The sequence below is a fragment of the Microcaecilia unicolor genome, chromosome 12 (assembly GCF_901765095.1).
Source record: "Microcaecilia unicolor chromosome 12, aMicUni1.1, whole genome shotgun sequence".
In the NCBI taxonomy this organism is placed as follows: Eukaryota; Metazoa; Chordata; class Amphibia; order Gymnophiona; family Siphonopidae; genus Microcaecilia; species Microcaecilia unicolor.
In genome coordinates this window covers 96,581,009-96,599,872 of record NC_044042.1, presented here as the reverse complement: position 1 = coordinate 96,599,872, position 18,864 = coordinate 96,581,009, and the positions used below count along the sequence as shown (strand labels likewise).

The 18,864-nt window shown below is 42.9% G+C and overlaps 1 protein-coding gene across 1 annotated transcript in view; it reads right to left on the bottom strand.

Moving 5' to 3' along the window:
• ATP6V0A1 (ATPase H+ transporting V0 subunit a1) overlaps nucleotides 1–18,864 on the bottom strand; it is a 251,391-nt gene that overhangs the window by 216,822 nt on the left and 15,705 nt on the right. The window contains 7 exon segments of the mRNA XM_030220840.1: nucleotides 2,189–2,259; nucleotides 2,262–2,304; nucleotides 2,306–2,317; nucleotides 5,002–5,087; nucleotides 5,090–5,098; nucleotides 6,195–6,273; nucleotides 7,902–8,069. Coding sequence (XP_030076700.1) covers nucleotides 2,189–2,259; nucleotides 2,262–2,304; nucleotides 2,306–2,317; nucleotides 5,002–5,087; nucleotides 5,090–5,098; nucleotides 6,195–6,273; nucleotides 7,902–8,018 — 417 coding nt within the window. The 5' untranslated portion in view covers nucleotides 8,019–8,069.

Genomic DNA, 18,864 nt, shown 5'->3' with positions numbered 1-18,864 from the left:
AAGATGCCGGGAGGCGGAGCTATGAGAGGAGTACAGAGAGACAGGAAGGGAGGGGGACCGGGGCTGCTAAACTTTAGTTTGTTTTAATTTTTATTTTATACGAGCGGAAGCGGGGAGCACTGGCGAGCTCGGGGGGGGGGGGGGCAAGGCCGTCCATACTGGACGCTTCTGACGAGCGCCTCTGCCCCCTCCAGATCCTTTTTCGATTTTGTGTTCATTTTTTATTTTATGCAGAGGGAAGCGGGGAGCCAAGTGTTTTTTATCTCACTTTTGTTTTTAAACATGCCAGCTTGGATTTTCATAGTGCAGGGGGAAGCAGGGAGATGACAGCTCAGGCCTTAACGACAGGTCTGAGCTGACGTTAAATTTCTCACGGAAAATGATTCGTTGCAATCGTCGGTATGGTTAGTGCATTCCAAATTGTCCACATTTCAATGGTAGTTTCTCGTTTGCATTCCATTTTCGTTAGCTGCTAGCGTCGTCGGAAAATGGCCTTTAATGCATGCTACGTTTCAAATTTTCCTCGTTAGAGGGTCGTTAAAGTTTTGTGCATCTGGGCCCTAGTTTCCCGGATTCTCAGGCTGCTGTACTAAGCTTAAGGCTACTCCTCCTCCACATGGTGACAGATTCATATCTTGCCACAGTGTAAGTGGAATACAGATGCAAGTATTGAGATGGATTATAATGATTTCTTGGCAAGTGTGCTTGGGGTGAGTTATATTTTAAGTTTATGTACCTTGTATATGCACCCTAAGTGAGAATGTAGGGCAGGGCTGATGAAGTTGGGAATGTGCCCCAAATGTGGTCAGGATGAAGGCTCGTTTATACATTAGGTCTGGTCCTGTCCATGAATAGCCTCATTCTGCGAAGGTATAATGGATCAAGTAGGAAGTATATTAGGGACACATGTGGAGAAGAATGTGGAGGTGTGTCTGTTGAATAAAACGGATGAGGTGCCTTTGGAGATTCAGGTAGAGCCTTCTTTTGTTCAGAAGGCATATGATAATAGTGAATGAAATGAAATGTATAATGATGAGATGGATCAAGGATTTTCTCCTACTCCAGATCAATAGAGGAGGCAGATAGATATGCCATCACAAATGGAAAAATTGATAACTATGGGGAAAAGGTGTCAAAAGAATATCAGTGCTTGGAAGTATGGATCCCATTTATTAATAGTTTTTCACTTCAGCTTAAAGTGACATTCTTACACAACTGAAAGGGTGACGTGGCCAAGACAGGTTGAGGGACAGAGGAGATGCTGTTGGAGTGGAGAGAGGCTGCGGCTGTGGGATGCTTGTGGTTGCTCCTGGGAATGGAAAATGGGAGGGGGAGGGGGTAAAATTCTGAACCATTATTTCATTGTTAGGGCTGGACAAGTTTGCATAAATTGATGCATTTCATGTGCTATGTATAAAAAAAAACAAAATTCTCGGATGGGGTATAAAACAGCTAGTTCTTACCCTCAAATAATGGGAATAACCAACATTGCTACAGTTTTTTATGCCATCTTCAACAACAGAGCCATGAAAAGCAAAATGATTTCCTGCTAATATGCATTATTCACAGTCCTGAGAGAAAAATGAGTGTACCAGCCAGCTTGCAACAGCAACACCCTGTTGGCCAACAACAGGGCACTTGTGTTGGGTTCTGGAAGAAACCACAGTCCATGTTGTAACAGCTAAACTCAGCAAGGCAGATGAGAACAGGAATATTGCGAGATTCATCTCAAGGCACCAGAGCACCAACAAAGGCCAGCTCAGATTGAACTGAAAAGCCCAAATCAGGGCAAGAAAAGGGTGGGACAACAACAAAAAATGCAACCATTTATAAAATCAGAATGTAGAGAAATGGGAATGCTTTGTAAGACCCAGATTCTTATCTGCTGATGCAACACGATAAGGAGCTGAGCTGAACCAAAAGGGGTCACTTTTTTCCTTTTTTTCTGTGTTTGGTTTAAATATTTTTAAATCAATCACAACCTACATTGATACAAGAAACCATGGACATACTCCTTATAAACTGTAGCCATGGATGTATCTGCATGAAAAAAAAAGCTTTGCAAAAGAAAATGGTTTTCGAGCATTGCTTATAATGAAAACAAAATTGACAAGTTATGACAACTGAAACAAAACAGAGCTGTATGCATTTTGCAGACAAAGGTTTAGTGAAAAATGATATTCTGACACTCACTGAAGAATTGTTGAGTTGTGCGCAGAATAAATTTTAACTCTGTCAGCTCCAAGAAGTTCCTTTTAGGGCTTCCTGGTTTGTATTTATCTCTTTCAGTTCATTTTCTATCTTCCTCAAAATTTGCCTAGAAAAAAAATTTGCAAATGCAGTAAACACTGGACACAGTTAAGATCTCATAGGTCAGAATTAAAACAAAAATAAACTCGAGCACATCTATTCAGCCACCTCGGGATAGATGACATGGCAGAATACGTCTGGTACCTGAAATTAGAGCTGTAACAGAATATCATATTTTAGTATTCGGCCTAATACTGAATACGAATAATGGGCATTGAGCTTTAAACAAATAATAAAAGAAGCAACGTGAAATCAGAGATCAAGTGTTCATTTCAGTAGAATTTAGCACAGTAGAGCTCCAGATTATTTGTATTTGAATTTAAATTGCTATTCGAGTCGAATACAAATAATGTATTCGGGGCCAAATCTAATACAGATATTCATATTTGGTATAGCCCTACTTGGTACAGCCCTACTATGTATGTAATTTGATCTTATTTTATGAATGTGAGTTATAAATCTGCCTAGAAGTTTTAGAGAGCGTAGAATATAAAATCTTTAAAATAAATAATTTAATTTGAGAGAACGTGAAAAAAAGGACCATATACTAATTATTATCAAATATAGTTGTATAAGCAAGGAACTGGGTTGCTAAAGTCATCTGCCCCAGTAAGCACTGCAGTGGAGTAGCCAGAAGGCAATTTTTCAGTGGGCCAACAGGCTGGATGGGAGGGCACTAGAGAAACACCTGCCACCTGATGCAACCGTGTCCTGCCCCTACCCCACTCCCAATAACTTCAATGAGGGTAGCAATGCAGGCTTCAGTGGCTCAAAGCCAAGTTGAGGGCTAGGGGAAGTAGAAAGGTGTGCCCTCTTCATCCTCCATTGAGCCACAGTCCTCCAACAAACATACACTTCCCCCAAATATTCTGCATCCACAGCCCAGCCCTCCCCAACAGTGGAGCTAAGACATTTCCCCATAAAACTCACCAAACATTTTCTTTCTAGTGTTATCTCAATAACAGACATATTGAAAAGTAATACAAAATCTAGAAAAACAAACAACAAGTCACCACCAAAACCTAGAACAAATCTACCATGCCAGCGCTAATGTCCAAAACAAGAATCCTATCTATATTGCCCTGTCCAGCTTCTACCCTCTCACTTCCCCCATCTGGTTTGCTTGCCCGTCCGCCTGCCCTCCCCTCCCTCTGTGAGTTCAGAATTTGATTTCCTCTTCCTTCATGCCGTTGGCCTGGCATCTCTTTCTCTTTCCACTCCTGCTGTTCCAGCCCCTAACCTTCCTTCCACAGGTCCAGTAGCTCTCTCTCCCTTCCTCCCACCCCCCTCCTCTTCCTCCCCACAAGTCCAGTAGGCCTCTCTCCTTCCCTCCAGCCCCTCCTCCTCCCTCCCACAAGTCCAGCACACTTCTCTCTTCCCTCCAGTCCTCCTCCTTTCACAAGTCCAGCACCTGCCTATCCCTAAATCCAACATCCCTTGCTATCATGGCCTTTTCTTTCCCCCCTCCCCTGCCACTACCGTAGTGCTTGCAGCTTACATGTTTGGGCTGTCGCTGGCAGCGATTCACACTGGCAATTCAGGGCCTTCCTTCTGCCACGTCCGGCCCTCTCTGATGCAACTTCCTATTTATGCGCGAGCTGGACAAAGCAGAGGGAAGACCCTGAAGTGCCTGTGTAAAAACATAAGCTGAAAGCACTGCGGCAGTGGTGGGGGGAGAAGGAAGAGGCAGTGATCCTGGACCTGAAGGAGGGAAGGCAGCGAGGGATGCTGGATTGTGGGTGGATAGGATGCACTACTTCTGGGTGGGACTAGGATAACCTAGGTCATGCCCCTGCAGCACAGGTGAACTCTGAGCTCAGGCATTAACCCATCTCACAGTTCAATGTTCCAGCATCAGATGATACCAATATATTGCACCAAACTTTGCATCATTCATAATATCATAGCCTGTTGTCTTTATAATTTAAAAACTATGACATCACAAACAACTTGGTGGACGGGGGTGCAGCATTGCAAATTTACATCTGCTCTTTCCAAAAGTAAAATAGGATTTTATAATTAAATTGCTGTGGATGAGAAAAAGAGGGGACAGGGAGAGGGGGAGTAGGAGGATAAATAAATAAAAATTGAAAGTTTGGTGACTGTTTTGTTACTATGGAACAAGTTGCTATGCAGTTTTTGAAGTTATGGATTGTTCTGCAAGTATAGTAGTTATAGTCATCAATAAAAGATTAAACAAAATTAAATTTCTGCATTACATACAAGGAAAAACCAGTATACTTCTTCAACTGGTAAAGCATTCCTACAAAACCCTGCCAATCTGGAGATCCTGAGCAACATTCTGAAGCTAAATACATTATATATGGATTAAAAAAACAAGCAAAATTAATAGCAAGGGGTATCTTTTAGATCTATGATTGAGCTAAGCTTTAGCACTGTGAAATCATGTGCAAATTGCTCTGTAGCACTAACATCTTTTTCTACTTACACAGTGTTTCTGTCTTTATAGCGTTTTGGATTTTAGGATAACTCTTAAAAGCACCATCATTCTGTTTGATATTGCTGAATTATTTCTTGGGGCTTTAATTGTGATTGCATTAATCATGGTCATCACGCATCACTGTTTGTTGTTTGCATTTTCTCTGTATTACTTAATAAAAACATATTTCACATAAAAGCACCATTACAGAAGCATTATCAACCTTATATCCGAAAGCAAGCTGAGATTACCTCCAAATCAATCATGTCTCGTGGAAAAGGCACCTCCGGGTTCTCACCAGTGTCCATAATTGGGATATTCGCTTTTTTAATCTCTTTTCAACAAACCCTAAGATAAGAAAGGCAAATTCAGGAAACAGATAATTACCAGAGAACACTGCCCCCAACCAGCCTCTAGTACAGGTTCCAGCTCATATTTATACCAGCTAACAACATAGGGGCCCTTTTACTAAGCCACATAGGCGCCTTTGTGCGCCCAATGCGCGTCAATTTTGAGTTACAGCCCGGCTACCGCATGGTCCTTGCGGTAATTTCATTTTTGACGTGCATCTGCTAGGCTCGACAGAAAATATTTTTATTTTCTGGCGCGCGAGCAGTAATCGTCATTCTATGCGCGTAGACCATTACCACCCAGTTACCGCGTGAGACCTTATCACTAGGTCAATGGCTGGCGGTAAGGTCTCAGACCCAAAATGGACATGCAGCAATTTTTATTTTGCCGGACATCCATTTTAAAAAGGCATTTTTTTACAAGTGCGCTGAAAAATGATTCAGCGCACGCCCAAAACACGCATCTACACTACCGCAGGCCCATTTTTCAGCATGCCTTTGTAAAAGAGCCTCACAATTTGCATGAAAGAGAGTTATTTGCATTTAGACTATACCCAGCCAAAATTTCTTATAACTCAAATTGCTACTGGAATGGGTTTATGCTGCTTCTGCACTGGCACTTTTTAAAAGGGCTCTATTTTATGTTGTCTCCCAACCTCAATTAAAATTTCCTCAATATTCCCCACCTAGGGCCTGATACTTGAAGGATTTATGCTTCAAGTTATGCTCCTAAATTAGATTCTCTGAAAACTTAGGAGCATAAAAACTGGAGGCAACAGGGACGGATTTAGAGTGGGGGAAAAAGGAGCCTAGCACTGATTTTGGGCACTAGAGACTCATATTAGGCTCATGTATGTAGGCAAATGAATGGCAATCCTAAATAAGCATAACTTTGAAGCCCCTAAATTAAGATGAATTTTCAGCTGAAAACAGGCTCCTAAGTTGCACCCAAAGTAGAGCACAAATTTAGGAGGTTTTGAGGCATATTTTCAAGGCACTTAGCCTTCCAAAGTTCCATAGAAGCCTAAGGGCTTTGAAAATGAGCCCCACTGTATTCCATAACAGAAAGAGTGCATAGCCCAGTTAATACGTACTGAGTTTTCGATCCATCTCTTCACACCTCCTGACTTCATTAACAAATTTACGTTGAAACACATTCACATCTGGATTTAACTGGAGAGAGAGAGAGAGAGATTTATAACTCTAGTGTTAAAATCTGAAGACATTAAAATGCTGAACCACTCTCCCTTCCCAGTCTCAGTACTCTCAAGCACACAGCTCATGTCAAGTTACATAAACCACTCCAGAATCAATTCCATCACTATTTACTCGTTTCAAATATGCCAGTATTAAAAGTCAAAGAAATCTCTAATGACAGGGCTCAACAAATTGTGAGCGCCAGAACCCAAAAATGTTGCCATTCTGCCGAGATTTTCATGTCTCAATTTGCTTAGTGACACTACTGCTACCATTCCTTAGCCAACTGGAACAGCAATTATGTCCTGTTGGCACCAAGTGGTTCTTAGCAAGTTTGAGGCACAAAGCATCCAAATTCCTATATTTTCTCATGTGTCTTATGAGATTCAAGACCAGTGTAAGAGTTCAGGCACCACATTGAGAACAATATGGTGCCGATTGCAAGAATAGCTGTTCTAGAGCCAGGTGCACTAAAACCCCCGCAAAAAGCTCTTACCTTAGCGATCCTCGTTGCTGCGAACCAATTCTGAAAAAGCCAGGCATGCATGAAGGAAATTGCATGCAAATGAGCTGCTTGTGTTAGCTCATTTGAATGCGATTTCCTTCTTTGGGGGGGAAGCCAATCGCTAAGCAGTGTCAACAAAAGAGGGGGGGGGGGGACTGAGGCGAACAGTAACTACCTAGAGTCTACAAATGCTTCTTGCTGCAAGAGAGGAAGGGTTCAACACAGCACTTAGTTTCACTTTAATGAAACAAATCACCATACTTCCTCCCACCCCATAGACACAGAATGGAAAATGGGGTAGTAATAAGGCCCTAAGTAGTTACAGAAGACCTCGGAGCAAGATCCCTTCCTTGCCACTTAAGTTTATTTGCCAACTTCTATATCCAAAAATGTTTTTACAAAGCCTACTCCAAGAAACACAGAAATCACTTCAGCTGTCAGCTCATGAAAACTGGTGGCCAAATGAATGGCTACTAGCTTTCTTCTCACAGTGACTGTTTTGAGTGGAGGAGTAGCCTAATGGTTAGTGCAGCGAGCTTTGATCCTGGAGCCACTACAGCTCCTTGTGACCTTGTCACTTAACCCTCCATTGCCCCAGGTACAAAACTTAGATTGTGAGCCCTCTAGGAACAGAGAAAGTACCTGCATATAATGTGTACAGCGCTGCTTACATCTAGTAGCGCTATACAAATGATTAGTAGTAGTAGTAAATGTAAATGAGTCCTTTTACATAGTAAATGAAATGACGGCAGAAAAAGACCTGCACGGTCCATCCAGTCTGCCCAACAAGATAAACTCATATGTGCTACTTTTTGTGTATACCTTACCTTGATTTGTACCTGTCCTTTTCAGGGCACAGACCGTATAAGTCTGCCCAACACTATCCCCACCTCCTAACCACCGGCTCTGGCACAGACTGTATAAGTCTGCCCAGCACTATCCCCGCCTCTCAACCACCAGCCCCGCCTCCCACCACCAGCTCTGGCACAGACCGTATAAGTCTGCCCAGCACTATCCCCCGCCTCCCGCCACCGCTCTGCCACCCAATCTCAGCTAAGCTTTGACAAAGTAGTTTTGACAAAGGAGTTCACGTACTTACATCACGGAACTGAACCTTTCCCAGTTCCCCCAACTCACTGACACAGCAGTATGCAGCTTCTGACTGGAGGAACAGCTGTGCCAAGGTCATCTCTTCACTCCTAAATAGCTCCCCCATTGTGACGGAAATGTGCCTGCCAAGTCAGGCACAATATTTCTCAACCTTTTCCTGAGAAATGTAAAATAATTAAATAAATATTCAATCCATTAGAGAACACACACAATCTCATCTTATGCCAAACTGTTCAAACTTTTCTGTCAGCATGTAAAACACAAGATGAATATTTCTATGTAAACCCACAGAGAAAATTGACATTACAATATCAGATTGACTGTTCCTTGACTTGGTCTCTTTCACCTCATCTCCTTGGTTTATCACCAACTGTTTTACTCCTAAGGCTTTCTTTAACAGTGGCTCAGAAAAGAAATGCATACATTTTATTCTTTCCAACTACATTTATTTATTTTAAAAATGTATACCAGGTAATTGTGACTTGGCTTGGCCACTGTTTGGAAAAGAGGACACTGGGCTAGATGGACCATTGGTCTGACCCAATATGGCTAATCTTATATTCTATAACCTAGGTGGTTTCCATACAACACACATAAAATGACTGAAAACAGAATAGGACAATCAAGCAAATCACAATATACTTAAAGTACAAAAAACAGTCAGGTAGTGCAAAATTCAGACAAATATTGCCACAAAAAGCTGTGGCTTGAAGAATTTCTGAAACTGGAAAATATTACCACACAAGTGTTATTGTCCTGGAAGTGCATTCCATAACAGAATTCATGACAGTATTATTTATTTATTATAACTCCAACTGATGGATACAAGAATCTCTAGTTGATGCACTAATACCATATATTATCATAAATCCAGATGCTCTCCTATTCAATGTTTTTAATACTACATAACTATAGTTCTTCTCTTGTTTATAAGGGGGTAAAAGACCTCAATGGCTCACGGCCTATATGCAAGGTACCTTGAAAAAGCTTTACAAATATACCATCATCACTGGTCTTAAAAAAAGAAAAAAAAAAAAACTTTAAAAATGTTTATAAACAGAGCCATCCGTTTCGCCTGCTTTCGTCGGGAGTCATTGCAGTGCTGCTAATATCTGAACATCCATTATTTACTCCACTATGTAACTGTTAAAAGCGGAGGCTTCTAATTTACTTTGTTATCCTAAAAAAATGAAATATCATAAATAATCATAGTGAGAACAAATATCCGTGATGCCCAAGCACCCACCTATAAAAATACATATTTCTACATACCATACTGAGCAGCTCTCTTTTCTTACTCCCTGATGCTGATGCTAAATTGCTTTAAAAAAAAAAAAAAAGGCTGTTAGCCCGGAAGTATATACTATCTTCTTTAACTGTGATAATTCCTGCTGACGTGAAGGGGCATAATTGAAAGGCACGCCCAAGTTTTGCTGAGTATGTCCTCGCAAAATGTCCCGATGGAGGGGCGGGGAAACCCGTATTATTGAAAGATGGACGTCCATCTTTCATTTCGATAATACGGTCGGGGATGCCCAAATCTTGAAATTTAGGTCATCCCTACACTTGGTCGTTTCTGATTTTCGGCGATAATGGAAACCAAGGACGCCCATCTCAGAAACGACCAAATGCACAAGCCCTTTGTTCATGGGAGGAGCCAGCATTCATAATGCACTGGTCCCCCTGACATGCCAGGACACCAACCGGCACCCTAGGGGCACTGCAGAGGACTTCATAAAAGCTCCCAGGTATATAGCTCCCTTACCTTATGGGTGAAGGGTGAGTACAGTGGGTTTCTGGTGGGTTTTGAAGGGCTCACATTTACCACCACAAGTGTAACGGGGGGGGGGGGGGATGGGCCTGGGTCCACCTACCTGAAGTGTACTGCACCCACTAAAAGTGCCCAGGGACCTGCATACTGCTGTGATGGACCTGCATATGACACTTGAGACTGGTATAGAGGCTGGCACAAAATATTTTTAAAGATGTTTTCTGAGGGTGGGAGGGGGTTAGTGACCAGTGGGGGGAGGGGAGTAAGAGGAGGTCATCCCCAATTCTCTCCGGTGGTCATCTGGTCAATTTGGGCACCTTTGTGTGCCTTGGTCCTAAGAAAAACAGGACCAGGTAAAGTCGTCCAAGTGCTCGTCAGGGTCGCCCTTTTTTTTTTCCATTATGGGTTGAGGATGTCCATGTGTTAGGCACACCCAAGTGCCGCCTTCGCTACGCCTCTGACACACCCCCGTGAACTTTGGTCGTCCCTGCGACGGAAAGCAGTTGGGGTCTTCCAAAATCGGCTTTCGATTATACCAATTTGGGCGACCCTGTGAGAAGGACGCCCATCTTCCAATTTGTGTCGAAAGATGGGCGTCCTTCTCTTTCGAAAATAAGCCTGCAAGTATTACTCTATATTTTGTAGTTAGATATACTAAAGATAACCTTAAAATTATAGAAATGCTTTCCATTCTATAGCTCAATTTAACCCACATGGATCTACTGACTGATCTATTCATCCATCTCTGCTCCAATTGTAACAAAATTATTTCCCCGATCCCCTCCCCTAATATGTTCTTTTACCCTGTCAACTGCAAAACATTTTACATCTATTATAGAATGTTTTAGAGTCACAAAAAGAGAAACTATAGGTGCCTGCATCTTGACACTTTAGACAAAATTTGAGTTCAATCATTATAGCTTTTAATGATCTAGTTGTTTTTCCTATGCAAATGTTCTGGCATGGACATATATATATATATATATATATATATACACACACACACACACACACACAATGATACTGTTAGTCAGTCAGCATAATCACTGATACAGTTAGTCAAATGTCAACTTATATCTCTAAATCCACTAGATTAATAAAGCAAAGACTGTAGAAGATGTTCTCTGAGGGCAGCAGGCCTAATATTCTCACATGTGGGCAACACAGTCTGCACTGCCCAGTCCGGTGCAAGCTTTACAGAGCTCGAGACGTGCTCCACTGCACATGCACGAGTGCCTTCCCGCCCAGCATGAGAATGCGGGACCAACAGTGCAATACCAGAACATAAAAGAAAAGAGGAGATAAACTCCAAGGGGAGGTAGGAGGGTATGTGAGAATATAAGGCCTGCTGTCCTCAGAAAATATCAGCTACAGGTAAGTATTTTCACCAAGGACAAGCAGGCCTATAATTCTCACACATGAGAATCCCTAGCTACCAGACTCACTGAAAACAACCACCATTAGTCAACTAGATCTCGCAACGGCAAAATACCTGAAACTATATAGAAACTGTGTGAGTGGAGCCTGGAACAGAATAAAACGGGCCTGGGGGATAGCGTTTGAATCTAGACACCAAACAAATTCTGCAGAACTGTCTGTCCAAATCGTTGGGTATCCTGCTCAAGGCAGTAAAGAGATGTGACTGTGTGGACTGAAGACCACGTTGCAGTCTTACAAATTTCTTCAATGAAGGCTGACCTCAAATGGGCTACTGATGCAGCCATGGCTCTGATGTGAGGACAAGGCCTTGGTTCCTATTTCCTGCCCTACACAGACCCTGCTGGAATACCTTCTACAGCTTTCCAAGTCTGGCCTCGAGACAACTCAAATTTCTTCAATGGAGACTGACCCTCAAGGGTCAGCCCAGTTTGGGTGTAAGTGAAAGAAATACAATTTGCCAGCCAATTACAGATTGTGTGCTTCCCAATAGCGACTCCCATCCTGTTGGGTTCAAAAGAAACAAAAAGCTGAGTGGACTGTCTGTAGGGCCTAGTCCATTCCAAGTAAAAGGCCAATTCTTGCTTGCAGTCCAAGGTGTGCAGTGCACTCTCAGGTCAGGGAAAAAAAATGTTGGCAAGACAAATCGATTGGTTCAGATGGAACTCCGAAACAACCTTAGGTAGGAACAAGGTGAGTACAGAGGACTACTCTGTCGTGATGAAATTTAAGCGTGTCCACCACTAGGGCCTGAAGCTCACTGAACCTGCGAGCTGAAGCAACAGTCACCAAAAATACAACCTTACAGGTCAAGTATTTCAGTTTAAAAGAATCAAGCAGTTCAAAAGGAGTTTTCATTAGGTGGGTGAGAACGACGTTAAAGGTCCCATGACACTGGTGGAGGTTTGATAGGGGGATTTTCAATAGCAAACCTCAAATGAAGTGAACAACTAGAAACTGTCCAGAGATGGGCTTACCATCAGTGATCTCCTCCACCTTGTCTCCAAAAAGATTCTTTCCCTGGGACATGGCATCCACCAACCTCTGCTGGACCACAGGGTCAAAGTCAGAGACATGCAGAGACATGGGAATCTGGGCAGAGATCTTGGATGCCACATCAAAAGTATCACAGGTGCCCCAGCCAAGAACTTTCTACATACCTTCCACTGCTTGACCAACTGGCAAAGAGATTCAACCTCCTCCTGTGGGACAGAATCCGCCAAATCAGACATACTGCCACCAAGTTCCACAAACATAGGCTTGTGCAGAACTGATAAGATTGAATATGGGAAATGAGCATAGAGGCCCGATACATCTTCTGCCCAATAGAATCCAGGGTCCTAGCATTTAAGCCAGGTGGCACTGAAGCATAGACCCTAGAACTCCTGGCTCATTTAAGCACGGATTGCACCAACAAGGAATGAGGAGGCAACTGAGGTTTGTCGAACTCTGGATCAGATACATGGTGTATCTTCTTTGGCATGACAGGGACTAACAGAGGGGACTCCCAGTCCTTCACCTAAACATCTTTCAGGAATCAGTGAAGGGGGACCGTCACAGCCTCTCTAGGAGGAGATTCATAGTCCAGGACCATGTATCAGCACCTCCTATATGGAGGGGAAGCAGTCCTCTCAGTGCTGACGCTTCTCAGGGACTGAATCCCTCAGTGCTCCGGAGCTCCTGGCACCGTGCATCAAGGGGGAAATTGATGCCAATGCTTCTTGGCCTTCACCCGATACAGTCAGCATTGCTCCTTGGTGCCGATGAGGATGATGTCGAATCCCCATGTCACCTTAGTGTCGGGCTCGATGCTGACTGGTCCCAGAGGCCCTGCACAGCGGTCAGTATTGAGGCAGGTGGAGACCTACTTGACGCATGACCAATCCCCAGTATCCAAGAGAAGCCTCTCAGCCATATGGGCCGATGCTAATACCTACACCGAGGTTTCGGACCAAGCTCCCCCAAATTTTTTTTCTTTCAGCCTCTCTGATCAGTTGGGTTGTTTTCTTCATACGAAGGCAAAGAAAACAGCTGGAAGGGGTATGTTCAGGTCTCAAACACTGAAGACACCACGAACTAGTGTCTTTGTCAGAGATTATCCTATTGCACCAGCTACAGAGCTTAAAGCTACTGGGAACCTTTGATGACATGGAAGGGAAAACAGGCGTGGCCAAATCAAATGGCTCGATAGTGACGGAAAAAACGGCCAGAAAAACAGAGCCCAATTGGAGCTCAGGCCTAAGTGGGCCTACAGAGCATGCTAAAAACAAAGAAAACTTAAAAGTGGGGGAAAACCACACAGACTATATGGTAAGGGAGAGGAAATTTTTTTCTAAAGAAAAAACAAAAAAAAAATCAAGGCAAAAACCCCCAAAGGGAGGCACAAAATGAAAAGAAAAACAAATGCTCACGCACCAGACACTGTGAGGAGCACGGGACAATCGCGTTCTCTCCTCAGTGCAGATGAGGAGACAGATGGTCCTGCACTCTCGCAGTAGTTGGGAAGGCACTCACACATGCGCAGTGGGGAAACTGAACGTGCTCTTAAAGCTGTACTAGCTTGTTAAGCTCCTCGTTGGGCAACGTGGATGATGTCACCCATATGTGAGAATATGAGAATTGACTTTTTTCAGGGAGTGGAGTGGAGGAGTGGCCTAGTGGTTAGGGTGATGGACTCTGGTCCTGGGGAACTGAGTTCAATTCCCATTTCAGGCACAGGCAGCTCCTTGTGACTCTGGGCAAGTCACTTAACCCTCCATTGCCCCAGGTACAAATAAGTACCTGTATACAATATGTAAGCCGCATTAAGCCTGCCATGAGTGGGAAAGCGCGGGGTACAAATGTAACAAAAAACAAAAATAAAAATAATGAAACAAAATAAAAACATCCCAATTTTTGCACTAGATGTTTTAATCTGGACTGCTTCAAATCACAACAAATTCATAAAAAGGTGCTTTAACTGACCAGTTGACCCCCCCCTGACCCCCCTCCCACCCCCAAAGATGTGGCATTGACAGTACATACCAGGCTCTGTACAGCTTTCTATTAGAGCAGCAAGCTGGTCCCAGGACTAGGCTAGTGGTCAGTGCAGTGAACTGTGGGTACATATCTCACTCTAATTAGTAGGTGTGGAAATTGTGATCCCTCCAAAACCCACAAAATACCAAGTGTACCTCCAGACCCGAGGGCTTTTGTAGTGGTGTACAGTTAGGTACAGTAGATTTTTTAGGTGTTCCTAGAGGGCTCACAATACAAAATAAGGGTGCTAAGGTGGGATTTGTACCTGAATCTCTTTACATGAAGTCCACTGCCCTGACTACTAGGCTGCCCCTCTGCTGTGCCTGGATGTCTGTGTGGCCTGTTTACTAGGAATGGTGCCACACAGACATCCCTATGGCTTGTTTTTGTGCGTTTTCCTCTAGGACTTTTTTTTAATGGTACTTAAAGAAATGCATACTAAACTTCTGACTCTAACAATTGTAATTCTGTTTTATTATGTAAGGTGCATTGTACCTGCTTTTGTGGGAAAGTGCGGGGTATAAATGAAATAAACAAACATAAAAACATCTGGAAAACAGCAATTTTTGAAACAAAAAAATACACATTTTTCCAATTTGAAAATTGCTATGTTCAGGATGAGAATTTTAGATGTTTTAGCAATGAGGCAGTGAGCAAAAGAAATTGAATAATTCTGAGAAATCATATGAAGGGTTAATTTTGTTTAAAGGTGCTCAGATATTATTTTAAATTCTCAGTTCTGCTAGCAAGTGAAGGAATGTTATCTGGTTTAGGTTATTTACGTTTGCCGGGCTGGGTTAGAAAGGTCAGAGACAGGAATTTCTTTCAACCTTGTGAGTGATGGATTGCTAAGCAAACACATGTATTCTATTATGAGCCGGTATATAGCAGGCTGTTTGTTTAGGATTAGTTTAAAATGCTTAGAAGAAATACTGTTTAGAGAGAGGCAATAGATTAGTATTTACAAGTTTTTGATATTTAGAATATGTCTTATAAGAAATACTGATTCTGTGTAGTTAAATGTAGAATACCTTTTTAAATCTAATGTTACTCTCTGCTGTATTTGCAAGGACTGCAGTGAAGAGGTCAAACATGTGTTTTGACTTATCTGCAGTTCTGGCTGGTTCAATGTATAAGCTGATAGGTGAACGAGGTCAGGGCTAGTTAGCTCTCTTCTCCTTGATTAATTATAAGCTAAGTGTAGGACTGGCCTCCTGAAAGAAATAACAGACCATAGCCGTATGCTATTAAATAAGATTAACTTTTGACCCCTTTAATGAATGCCAGAGTCCAGTAAGCAATTTAAGCTATAGATGAGAAATCAATCATGATGAGAAGATAAGAGTTCTAGTGCCATATTGTTTGGCTTGAGGGGCCCCAGGTTAGAGGTCAGTTTGAAGAATACCAAACCTATGTAACTGATATTTCAAAAGTAATGATTGGTTGAGGCAAGGTGACCAATCTATTCCTTAACCAATTGGGAGTAAAGGGGGCTAGGCTAGGAGGAGGGCTTAGGACCCTATTTAAGTAGGAGCAGAAGCAGCTTATGTCAGAAGGAGCTCAGAAGAAAGAGAAGGACAGAAGGAACAGATAGAAGAAGGAGAAGACACAGAGAGCTGAGAGAAAGACACAGAGAGCTGAGAGAAAGACACAGAGAGCTGAGAGAAAGAGAAGAAGAGACTTAATGCTGATGTCCTGCTTTGTTTGCTGGCAAATAAAGAAGATTTCTCTCTCATTCTGGTGTGTGCTGTCTGACTCCTGAAGTATCACAAATTCCTATCTCAATTCCTGCAACAGCAAAACGTTTACATTTCGACTTTGATGTCATATCAAAAATGCCCCTCGTACTCTACAACAATACAATTTTTATTACATATTCCTTTTTTTCTAGCTGATGGTTCTCAACTGCTCCTTTTTCTCTCCGTTTGAATGCTGCATATTTTTCAATCCCCTCCCAAGGATATGTTTAGCATGGTCATTAAAACAAGTATCCCTGGCCATGGCCCATGAAGCCTAGCTCCTTTTGAAAGCTTACAACCATAGACCCAAATACACAGGCATTACTCCTATGCAATGACCACAATGGTGAGCCATCGAATTCACAACATCCCCAGCCATGATAAGTCAGGACACAAAAACAACCAGGGACTTTTTGCATAGTATTGAGCAACATTTAGCATCTGAGACACCAAGCTGATTCCACATATTTCATTTTCTAACTGCAATGTTTGCATATAAAAAGGAATTTAAACAAAATAAGCTACTAGCTTAGAACAGCCTTAATTAAGCAACCCAAAGGTTTAAGACTAAGGACCAGATGCACAAAGTACTATTAATGTTTGCTTTAGACTGGTTCTAGCTAGTCTAAAGAAAGCGGTTATTTAGGTAGTATTGCACAAAGGCTTTTTCCGTGGCTTTAATGTGTGCCATCAGTAGCCACCGAGAACCCCGTGCAAATGTATTACAATGAGCTCATTAGTATTCTAATGAGTATTCCGGGGAATGCACAGCTCAAGAACAGCCCTAATTTAACGAGCTGTAGGAGAGGAAGGAAGCAAAAGCAGGCAAATGCAAAGGCTGACTGCTTGTGCTTCCTACCTCTCCCCTAGCCTAGTGGAACCCCCCCCCCCCCCCCCCAATTTTTTTTTTTAATTTCCCTGGTGGTTCAATGGACCCCAACACCTCCCCACAAATCCTTTTGTTTTTTAATTTTCCCTGGTGGTCCAGTGGACCCCAACCCCCCCCCTCTCACGGCTCTCCCCACAGCCCCCCCTAGTGATGTTTAGTCCCTCCCAGTGCATCCCAGAATGCACTGGACAGGGGCTGAGCACAGCCATTTTGAAAGTGGCAGTGCTGAGGGAGGAGCTGTTGTTCCTGCCCACTTTTTTTTTTAAAGTACCTGGATGTGAAAGGGGGGGGTCACTAGACCACCAAAGAATTTTGTCGGGGGGGGGGTCAGGAGTCCGATGCATCGAAGCTGTCAAATGCATTTGACAGCTCGGACTTGTAAACAGCAAGCGATGCACAAAGGGGATCCATGCAGCTCATTTGCATGTGATCCCCTTTGTGCATCGCTCGCTGTTTGCTAAATTTTACTGAGCCTTTGTGCATCAGGCCCTAATAAAGTAGCTTATCATGATAGGACATATGTAGAAATTAATACATCTTTATTGAGAGAGAAAAAAAGATGCATTTGGCAAAAATGGCCTCATGATGCTTCTGTATGTTTAAAAATAGTGTTTTAATCAATCAAGAACACAAGACATCTCAGAATATGTCAGTTACTGACCTTGAAGGCCTTTGAAAGCAGCATGAGAATGTGTATCAAATGACTTTTCACACTAACAAGCAGCCTGATCCCCCCCCCCCCCCCCTGACAAAATTTGCTCTTTCATGCATTTCCCAATGACTGAAAAGACTCATTTTCTGTTACCGCAAGGGCGTGACCAGAGCTGAGAGAGAAGGGAAGGCTGAAGCACTGAGCCTGCTCGCCTTTCACTGCTGCCGCCGGGACCCCGAGGTAAGATGAGTTTTAAAATTCTGGGTGGCACGCAGGAAGGCGAGGACGGACCGGCGGAGGACTGTTGTGGGAGAAGAGGTCAGACTGGGGTTGGGACTGGCACTCGGAGGAGAGGGGGGCCTGGAACTTGGAGGAGGGGGGAGGGAGGGGGCGGGGGAATGCACCACCTGTTAAAAAAAAATTCAGCGCCCCCAATCATTTTGAAAAGTTGGCTCCTATGTTCAGCTGTATATAAAAGACAACTTTTTTGTGATTAAATGGCAGTCTCCCACGTGTATTCCATGTGTTACAGGGCTGCAGTAAGGTTCAGCAAACAGGAACAGTGCCCCACCAAGAGAACAGTTTCATCCCAACTGCCTTTGAGGTAGGAAAAGTGCTTTTTCAAATTGTTAAACACATCTCATAAGAGCCTTACACAATCTTTCAAGGCTACCAGAGTTCCTTCTTTAAATATATTTTTTATACTACCATTTAAATCTTGGGTTCAGTTTCACCCAAGAGACTCAAAAAGGAATCGTATCTAGAGAATCTCAACGGCCAGGCACATCAAGTCAGACGGATTTCCCTTTATGTAAATTTCCATGTCCTGTGTCTCAGGTATTTATAGGCGGGATGAGACACCCAACTGACTCACTCTGGCTTTTCTGGTTTCTAAAGAATTAATATAGAATAGAAGCAAAATATGAACTATGCCAAAGAGAAGGGAAACCCAGTCAAATATATGAAATAAACAATGGACAAAAAAAAAAAACATTTAGAGAAACAAAACCAAAAGGTACACATTATACCATTAGAAACAATATCCTGGAGGGGTCAGTTTCCTTCTTGCTTAAATTAAGGTTTTTAGTTGCAGCGGTCATTTTGTCCCCTGTGACATCACTGAAACACAAAGGTGGAACGCATGGTGGGGGGGGGGGGGGGGGGGTTAGCATATTTAACTTAATCCATTTATCAACTCCAATGTCATTTGGTAATTTTTTTTTGTTCTTGTACAGGAGGTGTAGCAGTTACCCAAAACATTCAATTGGTGGTGTGTGTGTAGTCACTGTTGGAAGCAGGATGCTGGGCTTGATGGACCTTTGGTCTTTCCCAGTATGGCAATACTTATGTAGTTATGACAACTACATAAGTATTGCCATACTGGGAAAGACCAAAGGTCCATCAAGCTCAGCATCCTGCTTCCAACAGTGGGCCAATCCAGGTCAC